A 25573-nucleotide genomic window follows, 5' to 3' on the forward strand; every position below is an offset into this window, starting at 1 on the left:
ATCTATATCTATTGTTGTTTTGGTAGAATGCAAAAATGCATAGGGATTATCTGCTGGAGCAAGCCTAGAAGCTGTGAACTCAGTTGAAATACAATGCCTGTGTCTAAACACTGATAAGGGGGGGGGGGGGGTTGGCTTCTCCATGCAGCTTAGCTATGTAATTCATTTTGCTTATTTTTGAAAATTATTTTAAAATACTTGCCAGCAATTTTTAAACAATTTTTAATGCAAATTATTTTTTATTAATTAGCCCTTTTAGGATATGCACAGATCTAAACCTGTTTTATGTCCCTTAAAACTACGCACATACACAAACTCTGAAATAATAAATATTCATACAAAGAGCCAGCAGAAACCAGCCCCTTGTAAAATTAAACATTCATGATTCAGATCAAGCATGTGATTTTAAAACAACTTTTCAGTTTACTTTTATTATCTAATTTGCTTTATTCTCTTGGTATCCTTCTTTGTTAAATAGCATACCTAGGTAGGCCCACAAGTAGCAATGCACTACTGGGAGCTATCTGCTGATTGGTGGCTGCATATATGCCTCGTGTAATTGGCTCATCCAATGTGTTCAGCTAGCTCCTTCAACAAAGGATAGCAAGAAAATAAAGCAAATATGTTGTATGCTCTATCTGAATATTTTGTGTTTCAGTTCCCTTTAAGACAGCATCCGGGTCTACAGAAATGCAAGACTAATGTATCCTAATCCTGATGTACTGGTCTGGATAGATCTCTAGTGCAAAACATCTTCTGTTCAGCTATTCTATAGAATCAATTCTCTAAAATGCAGAGCAATCTCTTATATGATAATTAATCAGATTCTTACAATGAAAAAAGAATTGGTGCAGAAATCCCGGTTTTATATTATATATACAGTAATATACTCTAATGCTGTCATTTGTTTCAATAGCAGCTGAAATGTACCTACACTGTGTTAACATCCTATAATTAAGTTCACTTCCCTATACTAATCAAGCACACTGTGCTGCGGTAAATTAGCAAATATGATTGCACATCTGAATACTGATTAAAAGAAAAAGTGGCTTAAATAATGGGTAGGTAGATTCAAACGTTCTTTAAACAGTGCATATGTTATCTTGTGCAATGTGCTGGTATCTCTTTAAATGGTATTATCAAAGTTCACAAGAAGATAAAAAATTACCCTTGATAGAATGACTATTGACATCAATCAAGGACTGTAAGTTTAATTTGCTGTGACATTTATTTATTATTAACGTGCTGCATATGCAGGTTGGTAAAATATTAATTTGCACCAATACATACCCAGACAGAACAGCCTTTTGCACCCAGGAATAGTTCTGCATTACATATAAATCCACTCTGCTTTTCAGCAGCACTCAGTTGGGGAAAAGAAACTGTTTAATTTTGGTACTTCAAAACAGAATTGCATGACGTCATTTTTTCCACTTCTCTGCTCATTTATTCACCTTTCTATTCTTATCCAGTTTTATTTTGATCTGTTTTCATGTCGCCCCCACACTTCTAGTTCAGTAGATCAAACTCTGTGTTAGTGCGTGTGCGTTCACAGGAAAGAGATGAGCTGCATTTTGCAGTATGGGGGAGTACAGAGTGACAGGAGGTGTCTCTATTGTAGGAGCAGAGGAAATTGTACAGCTGCCAGCTGGGAAACTAATTTTTTAATCGGACGCCATAATTCATGTATAGGACACTCTATGCATGAGTGTCTGAGCTAATCAGAGACAGATGGGAGACAGGTAGCCGGCATCAACATCACTAAACCACCTGTGAAAAGACAGAGTTAATGACTCCCTAGGTCAAAAAATTAAAATACTTGATCAAAAACATAAATTATGCTTACCTGATAATTTCATTTCCATCGTGGGGAGGAGAGTCCACAGCTTCATTCATTACTTTTGGGAAATAAGAACCTGGCCACCAGAAGGAGGCAAAGACACCCCAGCCAAAGGCTTAAATACCTCCCCCATTCCCCTAGTCATTCTGCCGAGGGAACAAGGAACAGTAGGAGAAATATCAGGGTATAAATGGTGCCAGAAGATAAATTAAATTTAGGTCCGCCCACCGGAGTTATGGGCGGGAGCAGTGGACTCTACTCCCCACGATGGAAATGAAATTATCAGGTAAGCATAATTTATGTTTTCCATCTAAAGGGGAGGAGATTCCACGGCTTCATTCATTACTTTTGGGAAACATATACCCAAGATTTAGAGGACAGTGAATGAAACTGGGAGGGTAAAAAGGCGGACCCTAATCTGAGGGCACCACAGCCTGTAAAACCTTTCTCCCAAAAACAGCTTCTGCAGAAGAAAAAACGTCAAATTTGTAAAACTTTGTAAAAGTGTGTAAGGAGGACCAGGTAGCCGCCTTACAAATCTGCTCCATGGAGGCCTCATTCTTAAAAGGCCCAAGACAAAGCCATAGCTCTAGTTGAATGAGCCGTGATCCTCTGAGGAGGCTTATGTCCCGCTGTGTCATAGGCCAAGCAAATCAAGCTCCTCAACCAAAAGGACAAAGAAGTAGAAGAGGACCTCTGCCCCTTGCGCTTCCCGGAATACACCACAAAAAGACATGTCGACTGCCTGAAATCCTTTGTAGCCTGTAGATAGAACTTTAAGGCCAGAACCACATCCAGATTATGAAGTAACCTCTCCTTAGAAGAAGAAGGTTTAGGACACAAAGAAGGAACAATTATTTCCTGATTGATGTTACGGTTGGACACCACCTTGGGAAGAAACCCCAATCCAGTGTGAAGAACAGCCTTATCCGCATAAAAGACCAGATAAGGAAGCTCGAATTGCAAGGCAGCCAGCTCAGATACTCAGCGTGCCAATGCAATGTCCAACAGAAAGAGAACCTTCCAGGACAGAATCTTAAAGTCAATAGAATGCATAGGCTCAAAGGAAAACCCTCTGCAATACCTTAAGGACCAAGTTTAAGCTCCATGGGGGAGCAGACTGCCTAAAGACTGGTCTGATTCTAGACAGAGCCTGAACAAAAGATTGAATGTCAGGAAGCTCAGCGAGTCTCCTGTGCAACAAAACTGATAAAGACGAAATCTGTCCCTTTAAGGAACTAGCGGCAAGACCCTTCTCCAAACCTTTCTGGAGGAAAGACAGAATCCTGGATACCTTCACCTTGTGCCAAGGATATCCATGTTTCTCACACCAGGACAAGTAAGTCCTCCACACCTTATGGTAGATACGACGAGTGACTGGCTTTCTTGCCTAAACTAAACTAGAGTGTCAATCACACTTTCAGAAAAACCTCTCTTGGCTAAGACTAAGCGTTCAATCTCCAGGCAGTCAGCCTCAGAGAAATGAGATTTTGATGTTGAAAGGAGTCCTGTTCCAGCAGATCCCTGCGACAGGGTAACCTCCATGGCGGAGAGGATGACATCCCCACCAGATCCGCAAACCACATCCTCCGCGGCCACGATGGAGCAATCAGGAGGGCCGAAGCTCGCTCCTGTTTGATGCGTGCCGCTACACGAGGTAGAAGTGGTAACGGTGGAAAAATGTAAGCTAGGCTGAATCGCCAAGGCACCACTGAGGCGTCTATCAGCTGTGCCTGAGGATCCCTCGATCTTGACCTGTTTCGGGGTAGCTTGCAATTGAGTCTGGATGCCATGAAATCTATCTCCGGCATTCCGCATCTGAGACAAATATCCGCAAACACCTCAGGGTGAAGAGACCATTCCCCGGATGGAAGGATTGCCTGCTGAGAAAATCTGCTTCCCAGTAGTCCACACCTGGAATGTGGATTGCTGAGAGTGAGCAGCTGTGGAACTCTGCCCACTCCAAAATCCAAGACACCTCCCTCATTGCTAGGTAGCTCCTCATTTCCCCCTGGTGGTTGATGAAAGCCACCGAGGTAATGTTGTTGGTCTGGAATCTGATGAAGCTGAACGACCCCAGAGAAGGTCATGCCCTCAGAGCACTGTAGATTGCTCGAAGTTCCCCAAAAAGCTCCCCATCCTGCCAGACTTGCGTCCGTGTTCACAATCTCCCAGGACGGTCTCAAGAAGGATGCCCCCAGGGACACACACTCTGGATGGATCCACCAAGATAGGGAGTCTCTGGTCCGAGCATCCATTGATAGATCTGAATGATCGCCATTCCACTGTCTCAACATGCACAATTGAAGAGGTCTGAGATGGAACCTGGCGAAAGGTATGACGTCTATGCTGGACACCATGAGCCCAATCATCTCCATACACTGAGCCACCGAAGGGCTTGAGTAAGACTGAAGGGCAAGACAGGTGGACGCAATCTTCCTGCGTCGTTGATCTGTGAAAAATATTTTCATGGACATAGAGTCTATTATCGTGCCCAGGAAATCCACTCTGTTACTGGGAACCAGGGAACTCTTTCCTGAGTTGATCTTATAATAAAAGAAGAACCCTCAAATGATCCTCTGCGAGGCTGAATGACAGCACCTGGATGTCATCCAAATAGGGCACACAGCAATGCCCCTGGATCTGGCCACTGCAAGGAGCGCCCCCAGAACCGGCATGAACACTCTCAGGGCCGTTGCCAGGCCAAAGGGAAGGGCCACATACTGGAAGTGTTGGTCCAGAAATGCAAATCTTAGGAACTTGAAGTGGTCCCTGTGAATTGGAACATGAAGGTAAGCATCCTTCAAGTTTATTGTCATGAACTAGGGGCAGAATAGATCTGATCATTTCTATTTCGAACGATGGAACAGCCAGAAACTTGTTTAAACACTTTAGGTTCAGAATTGGGCGTAACATGCCCTCCTTCTTTGGAACCACAAAAATATTTGAATAGTACCCTAGACACCTTTCTGCTTGTGGTACTGGTACGATAACACCTAGAGAGGAGAGCTCCCTCACACATTCTAGAAAGGTCGCTCTCTTTTCCGGTCTTGAAGACACGTTTGACAGGAGGAATCTGCCCCTTGGCAGATGGCACCTGAATCCTATCCTGTAACCCTGTGCGACAACCTCCAGAACCCAGGGGTCCTGAACGTACTGCAACCAGGCTTCGGAGAAGAGAGACAATCTGCCCCCTACTTGGTGCGGGGACCGGTCGGGGGCCGCCCCTTCATGCCGATTTTGTCTCGGCGGGCTTCTTGTTCTGCTTGGACTTGTTCCAATACTGAGCAGGCTTCCAAGTTCCCTTGAATTGATCCGCTTTCGCAGTGGGCTGCTGGCGCTGGGCCTTGTCCGCATGAAAGAGACGAAAAGTAGATCCTCTAGGCTTAGCTTTCTTATTCTGCGGTAGGAAAGCTCCCTTGCCTCCCATATCTGTGGATATGATCGAATCCAATCCTAGAACCAAACAGAAGCTTTCTTTGAAAAGACAGGGACAACAGCCTCGATTTAGAGGACATGTCCGCAGACCAAGACTTTAGCCACAGAGCCCTGCGAGCTACAATTGAATATCCTGAAACCTTTCCCTTCAGGCAAATAATTTGCATATTGGCGTCAAAAATGAAAAAATTGGCGACCTTCAATGCCTTAATCTTATCCTGTATCTCGTCGATGGAAGTCTCCCTCTCGACCATATCACACAGGGATTCACACCAATATGTCACAGCTCCGGCAACCGCGGCTACAGCCACTGCCGGTTGAAAAACAAACCCCATGTCTTCCAACTTTTTATCCATGGGCCCCTTAAATGACAAACTATCCTCGAGAGGAATAGTCGTCCGCTTCTCGAGTGTAGAGATGGCACCATCCACCTTAGGGACAGTCCCCCACAGCTCGAGCTGAGAGTCCGGAACAGGGAACAGTTTCTTAAAGGAAGAAGAAGGGGAAAATGAAGAACCTAATTGCTCCCATTCATTCTTAATAATATTAGCCATCTTAACAGGAACCGGGAAGGCCTGAGGCACCACCCTGTCCTCGTATACCTTAGGAATCGAAGGTTGCTCTGGAAGCTTCGGTTCTCGGACCTCTAGAGTAGCAAGCACTTGCTGCAGCAAAAAGTGCAAATTTTCCATCCTAAACCTAAAGTCAGGCTCCTCCGCAGCCGGAGGATGAGATAACACGGACTCCAACACAGAAGGTGCCTCCTCCCAAGAGACAGAGTAGGCCTCTTCATCGTATAATGCCTCTGATATTTCCATAGGCGTAGACAACCCCTGGGCCAGGCCGTCATGATACACCCTGCGCTTGCGCTTAGCAGAACATGGTAAGGCATGGATCACTTTCGATACCGCCGTTTGCAGTTGATCTGCAAAATCTGATGGCCAACTAATCCCTCCCATAGGAGTAATTGTTGGAACCTGGGGCGCTGCATGTGCAATAAGAGATGAAAGCAGGGAATGCACCTCATGGGACAGGTAGCCCTCAGAGGTGGGTGGCTCAGTAGTACTAGACATCCTCTTTGTTTTATATGTCACAACTTTATCAAGTCATGTGGAACATAGTTGAGCAGGCTGATCTACAAGAACCTTCTCACAATAAACACAGGAATGAGACTTTGTTAAAGAGGTAGTACCCTCTAACGTGTCAGAGTCCTCTATAGCTTGTGCTTTTATTATGGACTAGACTATCTTAAAAAACAGGCACCTTTATACCCCCAATGGCCAGGGCACTCACCACCTCCTATGACCTAGACTACAGAAACCGCTTTGTCTCCTATGCCGCTGATCAACAGAGGAAGTGAAAAACACACCCGGTCACCTGGGATGCCTCGCAGGACCGCCCCTGCACTAAGGAGAAAATGCACCAAAATCGGCCGCGCAAATACTCCTGAAGTCAACCTGAAGTTCCACCATTGCCAGAGCCACATCTCGCACATAACGTAGCAATAACACAATAAACAATATTATGTATAAAAAAACCTGTTCAATATTACCCTCACTAGGAATATTAACCCTTGATTCCATAAGCTAAAAGGCGCCACACTGTGACCCTATCTTCTGTATTATCATTATGCATAAAAAATGAAACGATCTTACCAGAATGAATGCCGTGGAACAGGAACACGGCCCTTCAAGTGTGACAGGTAGAAGCATCGCTCCTGACATGGACTTTATAGTGCAGATATTGATCTGAGTGGTTGACAGAAGAGCAGTGGGTTTCAGTGTTACAGAGAATGGGATAGATATTTTAGTATGTTTAACCCCTTACTTGGCTTATAACATTAACTAACAATGATATATTTCAATGCTTTTACTATCAACTTTATCAGTTTTAGATCTCAGTTAAAAAAAAAATAATCTTTGCACTTTTACCACATATTGATTAATTTATTTCTTCTGAATATACTAAGAGATGTGGCTTTATGACTATCAGCTAGTGTTAAAGTAATAATAATAATCAGCTAGATTACAAGTTTTGAGCGCTATAGATGTTTTAACGACCGCCACAAAAGCGGCGTTATTTCACCTCCCTATAGTGCTGGTATTACAGGTTTTGGAAAAGCAGGCTTGCGCGGGCAAAATGGTTGCGTTGAGCTCCATACCGCTGCTTTGACGTGTTTGTGCACGATTTCCCCATAGACATCAATGGGGAGAGCCGGCAAATAAAAAGCCTAACACCTGCGATTGCGGAAACAAAAGCTCTGTAACGCATTGATGTCTATGGGAAAAAAGAAAATAATGTTTAAACCTAACACCCTAACATAAACCCTACGTCTAAACACCCCTACATAATGTTATTAACCCCTAATCTGCCGCCCCCAACATCGCCATCACCTATATAATGTTATTAACCCCTAATCTGCTGCTACCGATGTCGCCGCCACTATACTAAAGTTATTAACCCCTAAACCTCTGGCCTCCCACATCACTACCACTAAATAAATGTATTAACCCCTAAAGCTGACCCTAATGTAACCCTAACCCTAACACCCACTAACTTTAACATAATAAAAATATAGCTAAATTAAATTTACAATTATTAACTAAATAAACCTATTAACCGGCTGGATGAAGATCGAAGAGGACGTCTGGATGAAGACTTCTTGCCGGCTGGATGGATCCTTCAAGCGGGACTTCAATAACTGTAAGTGTATCGTCGGGGGCTAGTGTTAGGTTTATTTAAGGTTTTTTTCGGTGGGTTTTATTTTAAGTTTAGGGCCGGGCATGTAAGAGAGCTAAATGCCCTTTTTAGGGCAATGCCCATACAAATGCCCTTTTAAGGGCAATGGGGAGCTTAGGTTTTTTTTAGATAGTTATTTTATTTGGGGGGGTTGGTTGTGGGGATGGTGGGTTTTACGGTTGGGGGGTTATTTGTATTTTTTTTTTACAGGTAAAAGAGCTGATTTCTGGGGGCAATGCCCCACAAAAGGCCCTTTTAAGGGCCATTGGTATTTTATTGTAGGCTAGGGTTTTTTTTTATTTTTTTTATTTTGATAGGGCTATTAGATTAGGTGTAATTCTTTTTTATTTTTGATAATTTGTTTCTTATTTTTCGTAATTTAGTGGGGAATTTTGTAATTTAGTTATTTTATTTTTTGTAATTAGATACTTTTTGTAATTTTTAGAGTAGTGTTAGGATTTTTTAATGTGTAGTTTAGTTTAATTTAATTGGTAGTTAGTTTAATTGTAGTTTAATAATGATCTTAGTTTAATTGTTAGTTTAAAATTAATTAATTTGACAGGTAAGTTTCAATTTACCTGTCCGGAGCGGCAGATTAGGAGTAAATTTATTATAGTGTTTGCGATATGGGAGGGCCTCAGTTTAGGGGTTAATAGGTAGTTTATGGGTGTTAGTGTACTTTTTAACACTTTAGTTATGAGTTTTATGGTACAGCTTTGTAACGTAAAACTCAAAACTGCTGACTTTAGATGGCGGTACAGATCTTGTCAGTATAGGGTGTACCGCTCACTTTTTGGCCTCCCAGGCAAACTCGTAATACCGGCGCTATGCGAGTCCCATTGAAAAAGGTCTTTTTTAAGGCCTAGATTTGGAGTTCGGCGGTAAAAGGGCTGTTAACGCTCCGCGGGCTTTTTTCTGGCCGCACCATAAATTTAACTCTGGTATCGAGAGTTTAATCAAATGCTGCGTTAGGCTCCAAAAAAGGAGCGTAGAGCATTTTTACCGCAAATGCAACTCTCGATACCAGAGTTTCTTACGGACGCGGCCGGCCTCAAAAACGTGCTCGTGCACGATTCTCCCATAGGAAACAATGGGGCTGTTTGAGCTGAAAAAAAACCTAACGCCTGCAAAAAAGCAGCGTTCAGCTCCTAACGCAGCCCCATTGTTTCCTATGGGGAAACACTTCCTACGTCTGCACCTAACACCCTAACATGTACCCCGAGTCTAAACACCCCTAACCTTACACTTATTAACCCCTAATCTGCCGCCCCCGCTATCGCTGACCCCTGCATATTTTTTTTAACCCCTAATCTGCCGCTCCGTAAACCGCCGCAACCTACGTTATCCCCATGTACCCCTAATCTGCTGCCCTAACATCGCCGACCCCTATATTATATTTATTAACCCCTAATCTGCCCCCCTCAACGTCGCCGACACCTGCCTACACTTATTAACTCATAATCTGCCGAGCGGACCTCACCGCTACTATAATAAATGTATTAACCCCTAAAGCTAAGTCTAACCCTAATACTAACACCCCCCTAAGTTAAATATAATTTAAATCTAACGAAATAAATTAACTCTTATTAAATAACTTATTCCTATTTAAAGCTAAATACTTACCTGTAAAATAAATCCTAATATAGCTACAATGTAAATTATAATTATATTATAGCTATTTTAGGATTAATATTTATTTTACAGGCAACTTAGTAATTATTTTAACCAGGTACAATAGCTATTAAATAGTTAAGAACTATTTAATAGTTACCTAGTTAAAATAATAACAAATTTACCTGTAAAATAAATCCTAACCTAAGATATAATTAAACCTAACACTACCCTATCAATAAATTAATTAAATAAACTACCTACAATTACCTACAATTAACCTAACACTACACTATCAATAAATTAATTAAACACAATTGCTACAAATAAATACAATTAAATAAACTAGCTAAAGTACAAAAAATAAAAAAGAACTAAGTTACAAAAAATAATAAAATATTTACAAACATAAGAAAAATATTACAACAATTTTAAACTAATTACACCTACTCTAAGCCCCCTAATAAAATAACAAAGCCCCCCAAAATAAAAAATTCCCTACCCTATTCTAAATTAAAAAAGTTACAAGCTCTTTTACCTTACCAGCCCTGAACAGGGCCCTTTGCGGGGCATGCCCCAAGGATTTCAGCTCTTTTGCCTGTAAAAAAAAACATACCATACCCCCCCCCAACATTACAACCCACCACCCACATACCCCTAATCTAACCCAAACCCCCCTTAAATAAACCTAACACTAAGCCCCTGAAGATCTTCCTACCTTGTCTTCACCATACCAGGTTCACCGATCCGTCCTGGCTCCAACATCTTCATCCAACCCAAGCGGGGGTTGGCGATCCATCATCCGGTGCTGAAGAGGTCCAGAAGAGGCTCCAAAGTCTTCCTCCTATCCGGCAAGAAGAGGACATCCGGACCGGCAAACATCTTCTCCAAGCGGCATCTTCAATCTTCTTCCATCCGGTGCGGAGCGGGTCCATCTTGAAGCAGGCGACGCGGATCCATCCTCTTCTTCCGTTGTCTCCCGACGAATGACAGTTCCTTTAAGGGACGTCATCCAAGATGGCGTCCCTCGAATTCCGATTGGCTGATAGGATTCTATCAGCCAATCGGAATTAAGGTAGGAATTTTCTGATTGGCTGATGGAATCAGCCAATCAGAATCAAGTTCAATCCGATTGGCTGATCCAATCAGCCAATCAGATTGAGCTCGCATTCTATTGGCTGATCGGGTTTGGGTTAGATTAGGGGTATGTGGGTGGTGGGTTGTAATGTTGGGGGGGGTATGGTATGTTTTTTTTTACAGGCAAAAGAGCTGAAATCCTTGGGGCATGCCCCGCAAAGGGCCCTGTTCAGGGCTGGTAAGGTAAAAGAGCTTGTAACTTTTTTAATTTAGAATAGGGTAGGGAATTTTTTATTTTGGGGGGCTTTGTTATTTTATTAGGGGGCTTAGAGTAGGTGTAATTAGTTTAAAATTGTTGTAATATTTTTCTTATGTTTGTAAATATTTTATTATTTTTTGTAACTTAGTTCTTTTTTATTTTTTGTACTTTAGCTAGTTTATTTAATTGTATTTATTTGTAGCAATTGTGTTTAATTAATTTATTGATAGTGTAGTGTTAGGTTAATTGTAGGTAATTGTAGGTAGTTTATTTAATTAATTTATTGATAGGGTAGTGTTAGGTTTAATTATATCTTAGGTTAGGATTTATTTTACAGGTAAATTTGTTATTATTTTAACTAGGTAACTATTAAATAGTTCTTAACTATTTAATAGCTATTGTACCTGGTTAAAATAATTACTAAGTTGCCTGTAAAATAAATATTAATCCTAAAATAGCTATAATATAATTATAATTTATATTGTAGCTATATTAGGATTTATTTTACAGGTAAGTATTTAGCTTTAAATAGGAATAAGTTATTTAATAAGAGTTAATTTATTTCGTTAGATTTAAATTATATTTAACTTAGGGGGGTGTTAGTGTTAGGGTTAGACTTAGCTTTAGGGGTTAATCAATTTATTAGAATAGCGGTGAGCTCCGGTCGTCAGATTAGGGGTTAATAATTGAAGTTAGGTGTTGGCGATGTTAGGGAGGGCAGATTAGGGGTTAATACTATTTATGATAGGGTTAGTGAGGCGGGTTAGGGGTTAATAACTTTATTATAGTAGCGCTCAGGTCCGCTCGGCAGATTAGGGGTTAATAAGTGTAGGCAGGTGTCGGCGACGTTGAGGGGGGCAGATTAGGGGTTAATAAATATAATATAGGGGTCGGCGGTGTTAGGGGTAGCAGATTAAGGGTACATAGGGATAACGTAGGTGGCGGCGCTTTGCGGTCGGAAGATTAGGGGTTAATTATTTTAAGTAGCTGGCGGCGACGTTGTGGGGGGCAGGTTAGGGGTTAATAAATGTAATACAGGGGTCGGCGGGGTTAGGGGCAGCAGATTAGGGGTACATAAGTATAACGTAGGTGGCGGTCGGAAGATTAGGGGTTAAAAAATTTAATCGAGTGGCGGCGGTGTGGGGGGACCTCGGTTTAGGGGTACATAGGTAGTTTATGGGTGTTAGTGTACTTTAGGGTACAGTAGTTAAGAGCTTTATGAACCGGCGTTAGCCAGAAAGCTCTTAACTCCTGCTATTTTCAGGCGGCTGGAATCTTGTCGTTAGAGCTCTAACGCTCACTTCAGAAACGACTCTAAATACCAGCGTTAGAAAGATCCCATTGAAAAGATAGGCTACGCAAATGGCGTAGGGGGATCTGCGGTATGGAAAAGTCGCGGCTGAAAAGTGAGCGTTAGACCCTTTAATCACTGACTCCAAATACCAGCGGGCGGCCAAAACCAGCGTTAGGAGCCTCTAACGCTGGTTTTGACGGCTACCGCCGAACTCCAAATCTAGGCCTAAAAGTGCGGTACTGACATTGCGTGACAGGCTAAAAGGTGTGCGGTACACCTATACAGACAAGACTTGTAATAGCAGCGTTAGGGAAAAAGCAGCGTTATGGGCCATACCGCTGCTTTTTCAATCATAACGCCAAACTCGTAATCTAGCTGAATGTTAACTACATGATTTATAAATACCAGAATGTTTTCCTATGTGACAGGCAGTCCTGAGAGGCCATACTTATTTATATGACGGCCAGTCTGAGAGGGCATAAACATTTATCTGATGGGCAACCTAAAAGGCCATACACATTCGTTCTTTACTCAAATTTGTAGGACTTCTAAATTCAAAACATGTCATATTCTTAAGAGTAAAATATGTTTATTTATAATCAACGTAGTGTTGACCTTTCACATCAAGATCATGGTCAGTTCAGTAAGGTGCACATAGGCTGTATGTGCTAATGAGCTTCAAAATGTGCTCATTAATCCATTTATAGCTGTTAAAGGAACATAATCTAATACTTGAAATTGATGCAGCATAACTGCAAAAAGCTGACATGGAAATATCATCTCAGCATCTCTATGTAAAAAAGGAAGATATTTCTTCAGCTCACCAAAGTAAGTGCTGTGTAAACAGTTATACTACAGCTGCTGTCTAGCTGCAAGTTAAAAAAACAAAAAACAATAGCCAATCAACATCAACAGTGCTGAGGTAATGCTTTGCCTTTGCTGTGATCTTATGAGATTTCAGAGAACTTACTTAAACCCTTCCCGGCGTTAGGACATTGTTTAAACTTGTTTAAAATGTCATGCTCTATCCAATCCATTTATGTTTAATTTTGACTGTATTGTCCCTTTTAAAGTCAAAATGAAACTTTCATAATACAGATATTTCCTTCATTATTATTCTCTTGGAATCTTTTGTAGAAAATCATTCCTAGTGAGGCTGAGGAGCAGCAGAGCACTACTAGCAGCAAGCTGGTGATTAATAGCTACACACATATGCCTTGTCATCAGATGTATTTAGCTAGGTCCCAGTATTGCACAGCTTCTCTGCAACTTTAACTATGCGTTTAACCCTTTTGCAGGGGGTAAACATATAGGTGTATTCAAGCTATAGTGCGATAATAAAATGTTGTAGCCCATAAGAGCATTTTCTTTTTGCACTTATATGTTTCTTTAAATAACCCTTTGACAGCTATAGAAGGGTTGTTCAGCTTTCTCTGGCACCAAAGAGGTTAAGTCTCTGTGAGAGGTTACAATAGATGAGTATAGATTTTAGAGTTTGAAGGCTGTAGAATATAAATATTCTTTGTTTTACTACAGATGTGATTAGCTTTATTAGAACATTCACAAGATATCACAAAATCTCCACAGGATTCAATAACGTCAACATATGTGCCAACAGAATGAGCCACAAGAAAATCACACAATAAACTGACAATGAAGCCAAGGAACGGATTGTGCGTATTCATTAGTAACTCTGACCTCTTGTGCATTGCTGGTCTCCACCTGTTTACAGTATCACTTGTACAGGGAAAAGCATTTTATGCAAAATATTTTGGACGTATTAGCACATAATCTCTTTGGCACTGACAGAAAATGTTCCCATCTGCTGGTACAATAGGAAATAGGAAACCAAAACTGTGTACACACTGCTGTATTTTCTGTCATTTCATACTGCAGAATAGATTGTTGGTATTAGATATCAGTCTTCTAGCACAATATCGACCTATGTGTAGGGTTGAGTGAGACACGTAAACCTTTAGTTAGTTTCATTTAAACCCATGTTTTGGTGCACACACTAAAGAGACACAGTGTCGCACAAGGTTATTTAAGGCTATTTAGGAGGTTCACAAAGCTGAACAAGATCACAAGGGTGTTTGAGGCTATAGAGTTACACAAAACTATAGGCCACAAAGAAGCTTTACAGGTTCTCAAGTGGCTATTCAAGATCAAACTGTATAAAATTCATTGCAAAGATCAAAGAGGGGCAGTGTTTCTTCTGATACGGGGAACGAAGCTCTAGTGATATGCGGTGCTGACGTGCTTTTGCCTTGCTGACAGGGATAAATAAACAATACACAATCTCTCAGAGCAGGTGCTGGTCGCATACTTTAGATATAGTTGGTGCAATGGACCCAGATTATTGAGGTCACATTACTGTACACCTGAATCTGCTACTTGTGTGTCTGTATTTTTCTCTGCAATTAATATGGGTCCTAAAAAGCATCTGCTGTCCGTTCGGCTGCCATCTGTTTAGTGATGTTGGACAAGGTCACAAAAAGCTGAAATTGAGCTTCCAGCTGGTATATTCCACAGCAATGTCAGAAACAACTAAAACCATTTAACCTTTATGTTTAATGCTAGATTTATGCAGAGGTTGCAGGTGTGCTGCCGTTCTACACATTTAGTATAGGGCCGCCTCACATGCCTCAGATGAGTCACTGGAATGTACCGTGTTAATGACTAGTATTTCAAAGCCTACATAAAACACTTTAATTATAAGATCAGGAACTAACTCACCCATTACATAGTTTATTGCTTTGAATTTTACACCTTTGTTTAGATTATAATCTTTAAAAACAGAGATGATTTCTTCATCCCAAATGTCTTGTTACTACACACACATTCATACACAAAGATGTAATACCTTTTACCCTCGTCACATTTCACAAGCCTGGAGCTTCAAAATATTTGACTATAATTTCCTTTATTGATGAACGTCCAGCAAATGATTGCTGTGCTTCAATAATAAAAATAATTATAGCACCTTGGCAATTGGTGAACTTTTGGTGACAGTGCAGGTAAACTTGGATTATAGAAATATGATGAAACATGTTTTAGATTTTCAGGTCATTTTCTGGAGCAGATCATCTGCGTAGGCACTTTTAGTAGAACTGATAAAATGGATTGACCTAAATTTTATTGCTGATTTCTTTTATATAAATTATTGTATTATTATAATTATTATAATAATTATTATTAAAATTCACACAATCCAAGTCTAATTATTGAGCTACCTGCACTCCCACCAGGCTTTGACATCATATCATGTCTTGAAAGGGACACAAAACCCACTTTTTTTTCTTTTATGATTCAGATAGAGCGTGCAATTTTGAGCAACTTTCTAATTTACTCCTATTATAATTTTTTCTTCGTTCTCCTGTTATCTTTATTTGAAAAAGACGGCATCTAAGCTATTTTTTGGATCAGAACCCTGGATAGCACTTGTTTATTGGTCGGTTTAATTAATCCACAAATCAGCAAGAACAACCCAGGTTGTTCACCAAAAATGGGCCGGCATCTAAACTTACATTCTTGCTTTTCAAATAAAGATACCAAGAGAATGAAGAAAATGTGATAATAGGATTAAATTAGAAAGTTGCTTAAAATTGCATGCTCTATTTGAATCACAAAAGAAAAAAATTGGGTTCAGTGTCCCTTTAAGCAAGTTTCTGATTTACTCCTGTTATCAATGTTTTTTTGTTCTCTTGCTATCTTTGTTTTAAAGGCACGAATGTAAGCTTTTTTAAGAGCCAAACCATTTTTGTGTCCCTTTAAAGGGACAGTCTACAATAGAATTTTTAGTGTTTTAAAAGATACATAATCCCTTTATTACCTATTCCCCATTATATTAATATACTTTTTTCCTCTGTGATTACCTTGTATCTAAGCATCTTCTGACAGCCCCCTGATCACATCACTGTGACTATGTATTATGTATTGACTTACATTTAGTATTGTGTTGTGCTAACACTTAACTCCCTGTGCCTGAACGCAGTGTTATCTACATGGCCCACATGAACTGGCAGTCTCCTGTTGTGAAAAGCAATTAAAAAAGCCTCCAATAAGCAAGTGCTATCCATGGTGCTGAATCTAAAATGGGCTGGCTGCTAAGATTTACATTCCTGCTTTTAAAATAAAGATAGCAAGAGAACCAAGAAAAAATGATAATAAGAGTAAATTAGAAAGGTGCTTAAAATTTCATGCTCTATCTGAATTATGAAAGAAAACATTTGGGTTCAGTGTCCCTTTAATGTAACATTTGACACTTTACGTTTAGAAGGTTAAAGTGAACGTAAACTTTGATGAATGAAAGACTGGTTTTTAAAAATACTATTAAAAACAGGGGCACTTCCATTCATCAACATTTAGAAAGCAGACGTTTTGTTTAAAAACTTACCTTTCTTCTTTTCACAGCCAGAGCAGCTTCCCCCACCCGCAGAACCTCTCTCTGGCCTCGGGCAATGACTCCCCTGGGGGGAAAGCCGTGATTGGAGGAAACCAGATTAATCATTGCTGACGTGTAAAGAGAGGATCTCTGGGTGAGGGAAGCTGCTCTGGCTGTGAAAAGAAGAAAGGTACGTTTTTAAATAAAACGGCTGCTTTCTAAACTTTGATGAATGAAAGAGCCCCTGTTTATAATAGTATTTTTAAAAACCGGGCTTTCATTCATCGAAGTTTACCTTCACTTTAATAATTAAAATTTGCTACAGTGAATGGCACTTTATAGCTAAAAAATGAACAAGGTTTAAGTTAATACATGAAATCAAAACCAAAGTACTTAAAGGGACAGTCTACACCTTGGTCATCTTAAAGTCTTACCTTAGATTAAGCTGCAAATTAAGCTACAAGTAGCCTCCTGCACCTTTTCTATATCATGCTGCAGGAATGATAAAAAATATATATTTTAAAATGAATATTGTTTCTTGCCACTTTCAAATGGCTGCCAAGCTCCACCCACTGATGACATCATGGTCTGGGCTGCATATGGCATCCAATCACAAAAGTCTCACTAGTTGATTCAACAGACTGTCAATGCTATTTAGCAGAGTGCCTAGATGCAGCTCAGATAATGATGTCATCAGTGGGCTGAGCTTGGCTGACATTTCAAACTAGCCACAAACAATATTAATTTTCAAATAACTGTTTTCTGTTCCTGCTGCATGATATAGAAAGGGTACAGGTGTAGTCTGTCCCTTTAAGATGTTGTAAATTATTCTTTATCCAATGAAAAGCAGTCCAACTTCTGAAAATGCTGGCTCCGGTGAACCCTGTGCTATTCTCTATGTATGGTATTTTGGCACATAAGGGATCAGAGAGAGTCTTGCAGGACACCAGGCAGGTCAATTGGAGCAGATTGCTCAATTCAATGACTTACTTGACTATTACATAGTCTGCAGGTTGCTGTGTTCACACAGGTAGATTGGACAACAACCCAGAAATGAACTGATAAAAAGCCAAGACTTAATTTGGAGACATAGGCTGTTCTGGCTATATTTCTATGTCTCTACAAGTTAATTCAGTCACATTATGCTGTAGCAAATGTTAGAAGCCAAGCCAGTGTCTAAAAATATCTCTTTTGCCTGCTGCTCAGTTGGCAAGTGTGTGTTTGCCACTGAGATGCCAGCACTCCAGGGGTACATACACAATAGCTACAGCACATACGGTAGCTTTAGCAAGAAAGAAACTCACTTAGCCCAATGATAAATATAGGATGTTAACTATGTATGTCACTGAGAATTCAGTTTAGTGCACAATAACTAAAATATCTGCAAAAACAAATATAAATGATGCTATTAAAATAGGGAGCTTCCCATATATTACCATTTATATACGGCCTTTGTAGTTTGTAGTTGTAGCTAAAGCACATTACATTCTGAGATAAAAAAAAGCAGTTCCATCTTAAAGGTACATTAAAGTAATTTTTCATAAATGAGAAGTATATTTTAGTATTGTAAAAGTATCTGTTTAAAAATGAATGGTTTAAACTAAATTAAAACTATTTTTTTTAATAAAATTTGCAGAAAAGTGCATGCTTTACAAATCTACACTGTGTGTAAAGAAGTAATAATGTATCTGCAATATTAATCACAAATTTACATTTGAAAACCCCATCTGCAAGGCTCCTATAGCCACCTATACAGCTGCTATGGGTTTTTTTTAATCTCCAAATCTTCAGCAGACGGTTCAGCCATTACATGGCTACCAATCAAGTCATTACCTTCATTACCAGTGTGCTTCTGAAATCACTACTGTATATATGAGATCTCAGGTGTTAGAAAAAAAAGGTAGGCAAAGGGATTTAACAAAATACCATCAGATATATGTAGAAATATGTATTTATGAATAAATAGAACATATTCTTCTAATGAAATGTGAAATAATCATATTTTCATGTCGGATTAAGGCACATGAGAATATGGGATCCGGTTTGTGCGCGTGTGGGGTGTTAGATTATTTTCCAATTTTTGTTCTCCAATGACGTCTATGAAGAAATAGGTTATTGTGCGCGCAATATGCTAAGTTCGGCTTTTTGCATGCAAAAAGTTTACCTCTAGCGCAATTAGCACTCTAACAAAGGTGCTAAATAGCACTCCACTCAAAATCTGGCACTTTATGGGTAATTAAGTTCTTCGTGTAAAGGGACATACATGCACATAAAAAAACTAACTCCACAAAGGGGATAAAGGGACAGTCTAGTCGAAATTAAACTTTCCTAATTCAGATAGGACATTTTTAACAACCTTCCAATTTACTTTTATCATCAAATTTGCTTTATTCTCTTGGCATTCTTTGTTGAAAGGTAAACCTAGGTAGGCTCTTAGGCTAATGTCTAAGACCTTAATAGACCCCTTTTATCTCACTGCATTTTGACAGTTTTTTCAAAGCTAGACAGTGCTAGTTCATGTATTCCTTATAGATAACATTGTGGTCACTACCGTAGAATTATTTATGAGTCAGCAGTGATTGCCTAAATTGCAAGTCTATCACAGAGGTAAAAAGTATATTAATATAACAGTGTTAGTTATGCAAAACTGGGGAATGGGTAATAAAGGGATTATCTATCTTTTTAAGCAATACAAATTCTGTAGTAGACTGTCCCTTTAAACATATAGCTAAAGTAGAACTCAGGATTTGCAATGCATTGCCACTCCTAAGAATGACATGTAAGCCAATGAAGAGCGTCATAAGCATATAGCTATGTCCTTGCCAAGACCAGCTCAACAAATGAACGTTGTGGAACATGTGGAAATGATCTAAATTACATTGAAGTATCTATATCCATACCTGCAGTAATTGTGATCTCCCAAGCCTCCCTCACCATTGGGATATTTCAAGGTGTTGTATGGATGTTGGAAGGTCTCGTTCCAAAAGAGGCAAGGCTTCCCACCATCTAACGCTGTCTGGTTTTGTGTCCCTCTGTAATCTGCACCGTTAACAGTGTAACATTCTAAAAATAGAAAACAAAATGATGTAAGACTCAAGACCACAAAAAAGAATGACCCTCTATAAGCAAATAATAAATAGATGCATAGGCCTCTAGTTATGAAGGTCTGGCGGACCTGATCCGACACTGCGGATCAGGTCCGCCAGACCTCGCTGAATATGGCGAGCAATACGCCCGCCGTATTCAGCATTGCACCAGCAGCTCACAAGAGCTGCTGGTGCAACGCCGCCCCCTGCAGACTCGCGGCCGCCAGCAGGGGGGTGTCAATCAACCCGATCATACTCGATCGGGTTGATTTCCGGCGATGTCTGTCTGCCTGCTCAGAGCAGACGGACAGGTTATGGAGCAGCGGTCTTTGCGACCGCTGCTTCATAACTGCTGTTTCTGGCGAGTCTGAAGACTCGGCAGAAACAGGGGCCATCAAGCTCCTTACGGAGCTTGTTACATATAGCCCATATAAATAAAATGCTGTGCATTGATTTGGTTAATCTAATAATATTTTTGTTGTAAAAAAAAATTCTGATAAATGTTTAGAAACATTTATACGACTTAGCAGTAAAAAAAACATATATATTTAAATTGGAGTGCAGTGTTTCTGTTAAAGGCTCTATTCCAATCCATTAGAAGAGCCATGAATTGTGATTTTTAAATCAAGGGGATCACAATTAATTTTTTACATATAATAAATGTTTATTATTATTTTTATCATTATTTTATGTTCCACTAGGAGAACCCAACAGATACTCTACGTGGAAAACCCACACCAACAATTATAAAATACATAAATAAATCAGTTGCAGAGGTTTTTGCATGTTTTTTAGAATAATCTAATACCTTTGAATACCAACTGCCTTAGCCACCTGAAAAAATAAATAACATTTTGGTCTGTTTTAAATAGTTTATCTTGGCTGTTCATGAAACATTTTAATATGAAATCAAACCTCTGAACCCTATGGGACTTTGCAAGATTGTCACAGGTTGGGAGGTCTGCTCTCTACCTTTCCAGTAGCTGCCCCCTTCAGGGCAAATGTCCCAGTTTCTAGCTACTGCCCCACCTCTGTCTATGGCATGCCCCAACTCTGCTCTACCCCGTCCATGACATATGCCACCCTGCCAAAAGCACGCCCACAGACCCTTGCCTCTGGGGCTCTGGACACCAAAGATTGTCCACAAACCCCCTCACTTCCTTTTTCACACATCCTCAGTTCACCTGTTAATAATAAGCTTTTAGCAATCATTTCCTGGTTTATTTCAAAGCTGCAAAATATAGTTAATTACATTGTTAAACTGTTATACTTGTACTAACTAAAATATGATCATAACAATACTAATATATGTCTGTAATTAAAGGGACATAAAATACTTTGTAGTTACAAGATTTCTCTGCAATATTTCATTAAGTATACATATTAGTAGAATGTGAACTTTTTGGAATGCATTGTGACCTTATTTGCAGTAATCGTTCATCAATAGTCAAACTCCACCCAACTTATGATGGAGCTAATCAAGGCTTTCCACAATCAGTTTTTAGCAAAGCTTGCATTGGTTTTCATTCCCTTATCTGGTCACCTCTAGGGAGGACAGCTAGGAACAGATATGTAGCAGGGTTAGGCATGTGAAGTCTGCAGTAAGCACTTGCATTTAAAGGGACATGGTAATGAAAAAGAATATCTATATCATTATACCCTTTTATTGTAGTTAAATTAACTTATTTTAGTTTGTGTTTAATTTATTCCATAAATTGATCTCCCAGACCACCATTCTGCTCCAGATGAGGTGTATGGCTATTGATAAAAGCAGACCCATATGTGCATGTCCTGATTGGCTCATCAGCTGTATCCTTACATAGAGTGGTACAGGAGTATATATTTAATCCCTTCGCAGGAGTTAAATTTAGAGAAAAATGAAGGTATTTGTTTAAAAATGCTCTAATTAAGTGTTATTTTTTCACTACTAAAATAATTGGAATGTGAGCAAACTAGGGATCATCAATAATGATTCAACTAGCTGCCATGAAAAGAGAGTAAATTAACTCCCCCAGTTTGAATTCAAAATTTGGCACATGCAAAAGTTGGCTTAAAGGGCCATAATACCCAAATGTTTAAACACTTGAAAGTGATGCAGCATAGCTGTAAAAAGTTGATTAGAAAATATCACCTGAACATCTCTATGTAAAAAAGAAAGATATTTTACCTCAAAAGTTCCTCAGTAGCCACCTCCCATTGTAAAGGATTTCTAAGCAGCATTTTAGTGTGTTTGTCCTGGGACATCTGAAGGGACTAGCATCGTGCACTCTCATATTATTTCACCAATCAGGTAAAGGAAGCTTACTATGAAATCTCATGAGAGTTAAGTCAAATCTCATGAGATCACAGTAAGAGTTCATGACCTCAGCACTGCTGATGCTGATTGGCTGCTGTTCATTTCTTCATTTTTTTAAATTTGTTTACCTGCAGCTGGAAGCAGCTGAGTATAACTTTTTACACAGAACTTACTCTGCTGAGCTGAGGAGATTGTGAGGTAAAATATCTTCCTTTTTTACATAGAGATGCTCAGGTGATATTTTCCTGTCAGCTTTTTACAGTTATACTGTATCAGTTTCAAGTGATTTAGCATATGAGTATTATGTCCCTTTAAGGAAAAGGTTTTGGAAATCAGAATACAGAATTTTAGGGAAAAACATTCTATGTTTAAATCTTAGTGCCCGATGACCTAAAGTTCTCCACTTTGAGATGGTCTAAGAAGGCCCCTTAAAACCACAAATTTTATCTTGAGACATGTTAATGTCGCTATGTAGTGTGCTTTATGTGAAGGAGAGACTCCTATATAACAATATAAAGTCTGAAAAAAATTCCAAAGGTTTTGTGTAAGGTCTGAAAAAAATGCCAAAGGTTTTGTGTGATTTCTCTCCATGCCGGTGAGTTTTTGATCATGAGGCCCTTAGTCATGTTGCCCATTCTTACTCAAAGTCTATGTAATGGTAAAAGGGAAGACATGAGAGCAAGGTGTATGAGTCTACAGAGAAGAAACTAATCATATGCTTGCTGAATATAAACCCATGAGTAAATGAAGTTACCAAGTTAAACCTGTAATTAAATATCTTTGTAAAGTTTCATTCTGATCTTTCCCTCTCCCTTCCAGTGTCTCAATTTAATGCATTTTATTTCTGTAGATCTGGGCTCCATTTACTCTACAGGTTATGTGACGTTTACCTGTGGGATCCAGGTTTGCATATTTTATGGTCTCTATTCCCACTTGTTCCTGTGGAGGTCTAAGTAACATAATGATTACAGGCCTAGGACAGAATCACTCAAGACATTATTAAAGGGATATGACTAAAATAAAACAGAATTCACTTAACAGTGTAAAACACAACAAAAAAACACAAAGTAACAATAAAAAAAAGGTGTCTAATCCACTGCACACTGTTATTAATTATTAGAAGGGATATAGTCCAAGTATAAATTGTCAGTAAGATTATTCAGTAGGTAAACCTCAAGGAAAGACAAAAGTCCAAATAGTGAAGTTCTGTAAGGGAAAGGTGTTAGCTGAACCTTAGATTGTACTCACATTGACCAGAGCTATAACTTAGCTCTCAGTTAATACGCAAGTCCCGCCCTACTCATGACATCACAGACTGTAATATTTCCGACGTATGTTTCACCTGTACCACAGGCTTTTTCAAGGATTACATGGATATAAAAACCCACATTTTTTTCTTTTGTTATTCAGACAGAGCATACGATTTTAAGAAAAGTTCCCAATTTACTATATTATCAAATTTGCTTCATTCCTATGGTATTCTTTGTTGAAGAGATACCTAGGTAGGTGTCTCTGAGCACTACATGGCAGGAAATAGTGCTGCAATCTAGTGCTCCAGACACGTTCACACGCCAGAGCTTACATCCCTGCTTTTCAGTTAAGGATACCAAGAGAAGGAAGAGCATTTGATAATATGTTAATTAGAAAGTTGTTTAAAATGGTATGCTCTATCTGAATCATAAAAGAAAAACTCAGGGTTTCATGTCCCTTTAAATGTTTATTTGCAACATATCTGGAAATTTAAAACTGCTGTTGGAAATGGTCTTCCTTCCCTTTAAGGGATGCCAACGTCACTTTTAATGTATGCATAGTATATATTAGCAATTAAAAGGCCATAATAGTTGAAAAATGACATGTTCTAATTAGAGTTTGTAATGTTATGACTAACGACCTTGCTCTACTGTGTATTTAACCCCTGAACTAATTGGCTAAAATGCAAGTCAATAGATAATAAATAAATAGCCATGTGATCAGGGGGCTGTCAGAAGCGGCTTAGATACAAGGTAATCACAGAGGTTAAAAGCATATTAATATAACCATGGTGGCTGCGCAAATCTGGAGAATGGGTAATAAAGGGATTATCTATTTTTTTTAAACAATAACAATTTTGGAGTAGACTGTCCCTTTAATAACAACTTTACTAAAGATCTGTATACAAAAAAATATTTTGTTAAGCATCTAGACAAATGAGGTCGATATTAAATGTTCATGATTCAGATAAACTATGCAATAAAAAAAGATATTAAAATTGACGTTGTTCTTTTAGTATCCTTTTATTTAGCCAAATAGCTTGTGAACGTGGAAGTTTCTTGAGAATTATATAGCAGCAGTGGTTTTTTTTTAACAATGTATATCTTGCAAATAATACTGTCATATAGAACTCAAGGCACATGCATGCTCCTAGATTTACCTTGGTATGGTCTTCAACAAAGCATAAAAAGAGAACATTTGATATAGCAAAAGTGTGCAAAATAACCACGAAAATATTTTGCTAAGTTTTCTTATACTACATATTATTTAACATCTAGGGCTAGATTACAAGTGGACTTAATCGATAGAGGGATAGGTGGGTTACCCCTTGTACAAGCTTGCACAGAGAATAATGCACAAACTGGTGTTACAAGTGGCTGTTTAAATATTATTAATAGTATAATACAGAACCCCACTACTTGCGCACCATCAGCTTAGTGCACATTTGGCTTATCCAATAGGATTTAGTGCACCTGCGCTGTCCAACATGCAGATAGACAGACTATCACTTAAAAATAACTTTCGGCTAGATTACGAGCTTTGCGTTATGAGCGGCTCGGTGCTAACTTGCAAGTTATTGTCACTGCTCACATCCCTATAGCGCTGCTATTACAGGTTTGCAAAAAACCGGCGCTAGCAGGCAATATGTGAGCGTTGAGCAAAATTGAGCTCCAAACCGCACTCAAATACCAGCGCTGCTTTGAGCTGGTTTTACGTGCTCGTGCACGATTTCCCCATAGATATCAATGGGGAAAGCCGGCTGAAAAAAAGCCTAACACCTGCAAGAAAGGAGCGTAAAGCTCCGTAACGCAGCCTCATTAATTCCTATGGGGAAATAAAAAGTTATGTTTACACCTAACACCCTAACATAAACCCCGAGTCTAAACACCCCTAATCTGCCGCCCCCGACATCGCCGACACCTACATTACATTTAGTAACCCCTAATCTGCCGCCCCTAACATCGCCGCCACCTACCTACACTTATTAACCCCTAATCTGCCGTCCCCAACGTCGCTGCCACTATACTAAAGTTATTAACCCCTAAACCTAACTCTAAATCTAACCCTAACCCTAACACCCACTAACTTGAACATAATTAAAATAAATCTAAATAAAAAAAAAAATTACAATTAATACCTAAATAATTCCTATTTAAAACTAAATACCTGTAAAATAATAGTTACATTGTATCTATCTTAGGTTTTATTTTTATTTCACAGCTAACTTATGTAAAATTCAGTTTTGTACTATCAGGGAAAAAAAAGTATTCACTACTTTTATAGTATACAACAGAAGTT

General features: G+C 39.2%; 1 protein-coding gene across 1 annotated transcript in view; it reads right to left on the reverse strand.

Annotated features, from left to right (window-relative positions):
- Positions 1-25573, reverse strand: part of KREMEN1 (kringle containing transmembrane protein 1) — a 274033-nt gene that overhangs the window by 140995 nt on the left and 107465 nt on the right. Inside the window, exon 2 of the mRNA XM_053701672.1 lies at positions 19543-19705. Within this exon, the coding sequence (XP_053557647.1) occupies positions 19543-19705 (163 nt within the window). The remainder of the gene's footprint in view (positions 1-19542; positions 19706-25573) is intronic.

Source organism: Bombina bombina, chromosome 2 (genome assembly GCF_027579735.1).
Source record: "Bombina bombina isolate aBomBom1 chromosome 2, aBomBom1.pri, whole genome shotgun sequence".
Taxonomy (NCBI): Eukaryota; Metazoa; Chordata; class Amphibia; order Anura; family Bombinatoridae; genus Bombina; species Bombina bombina.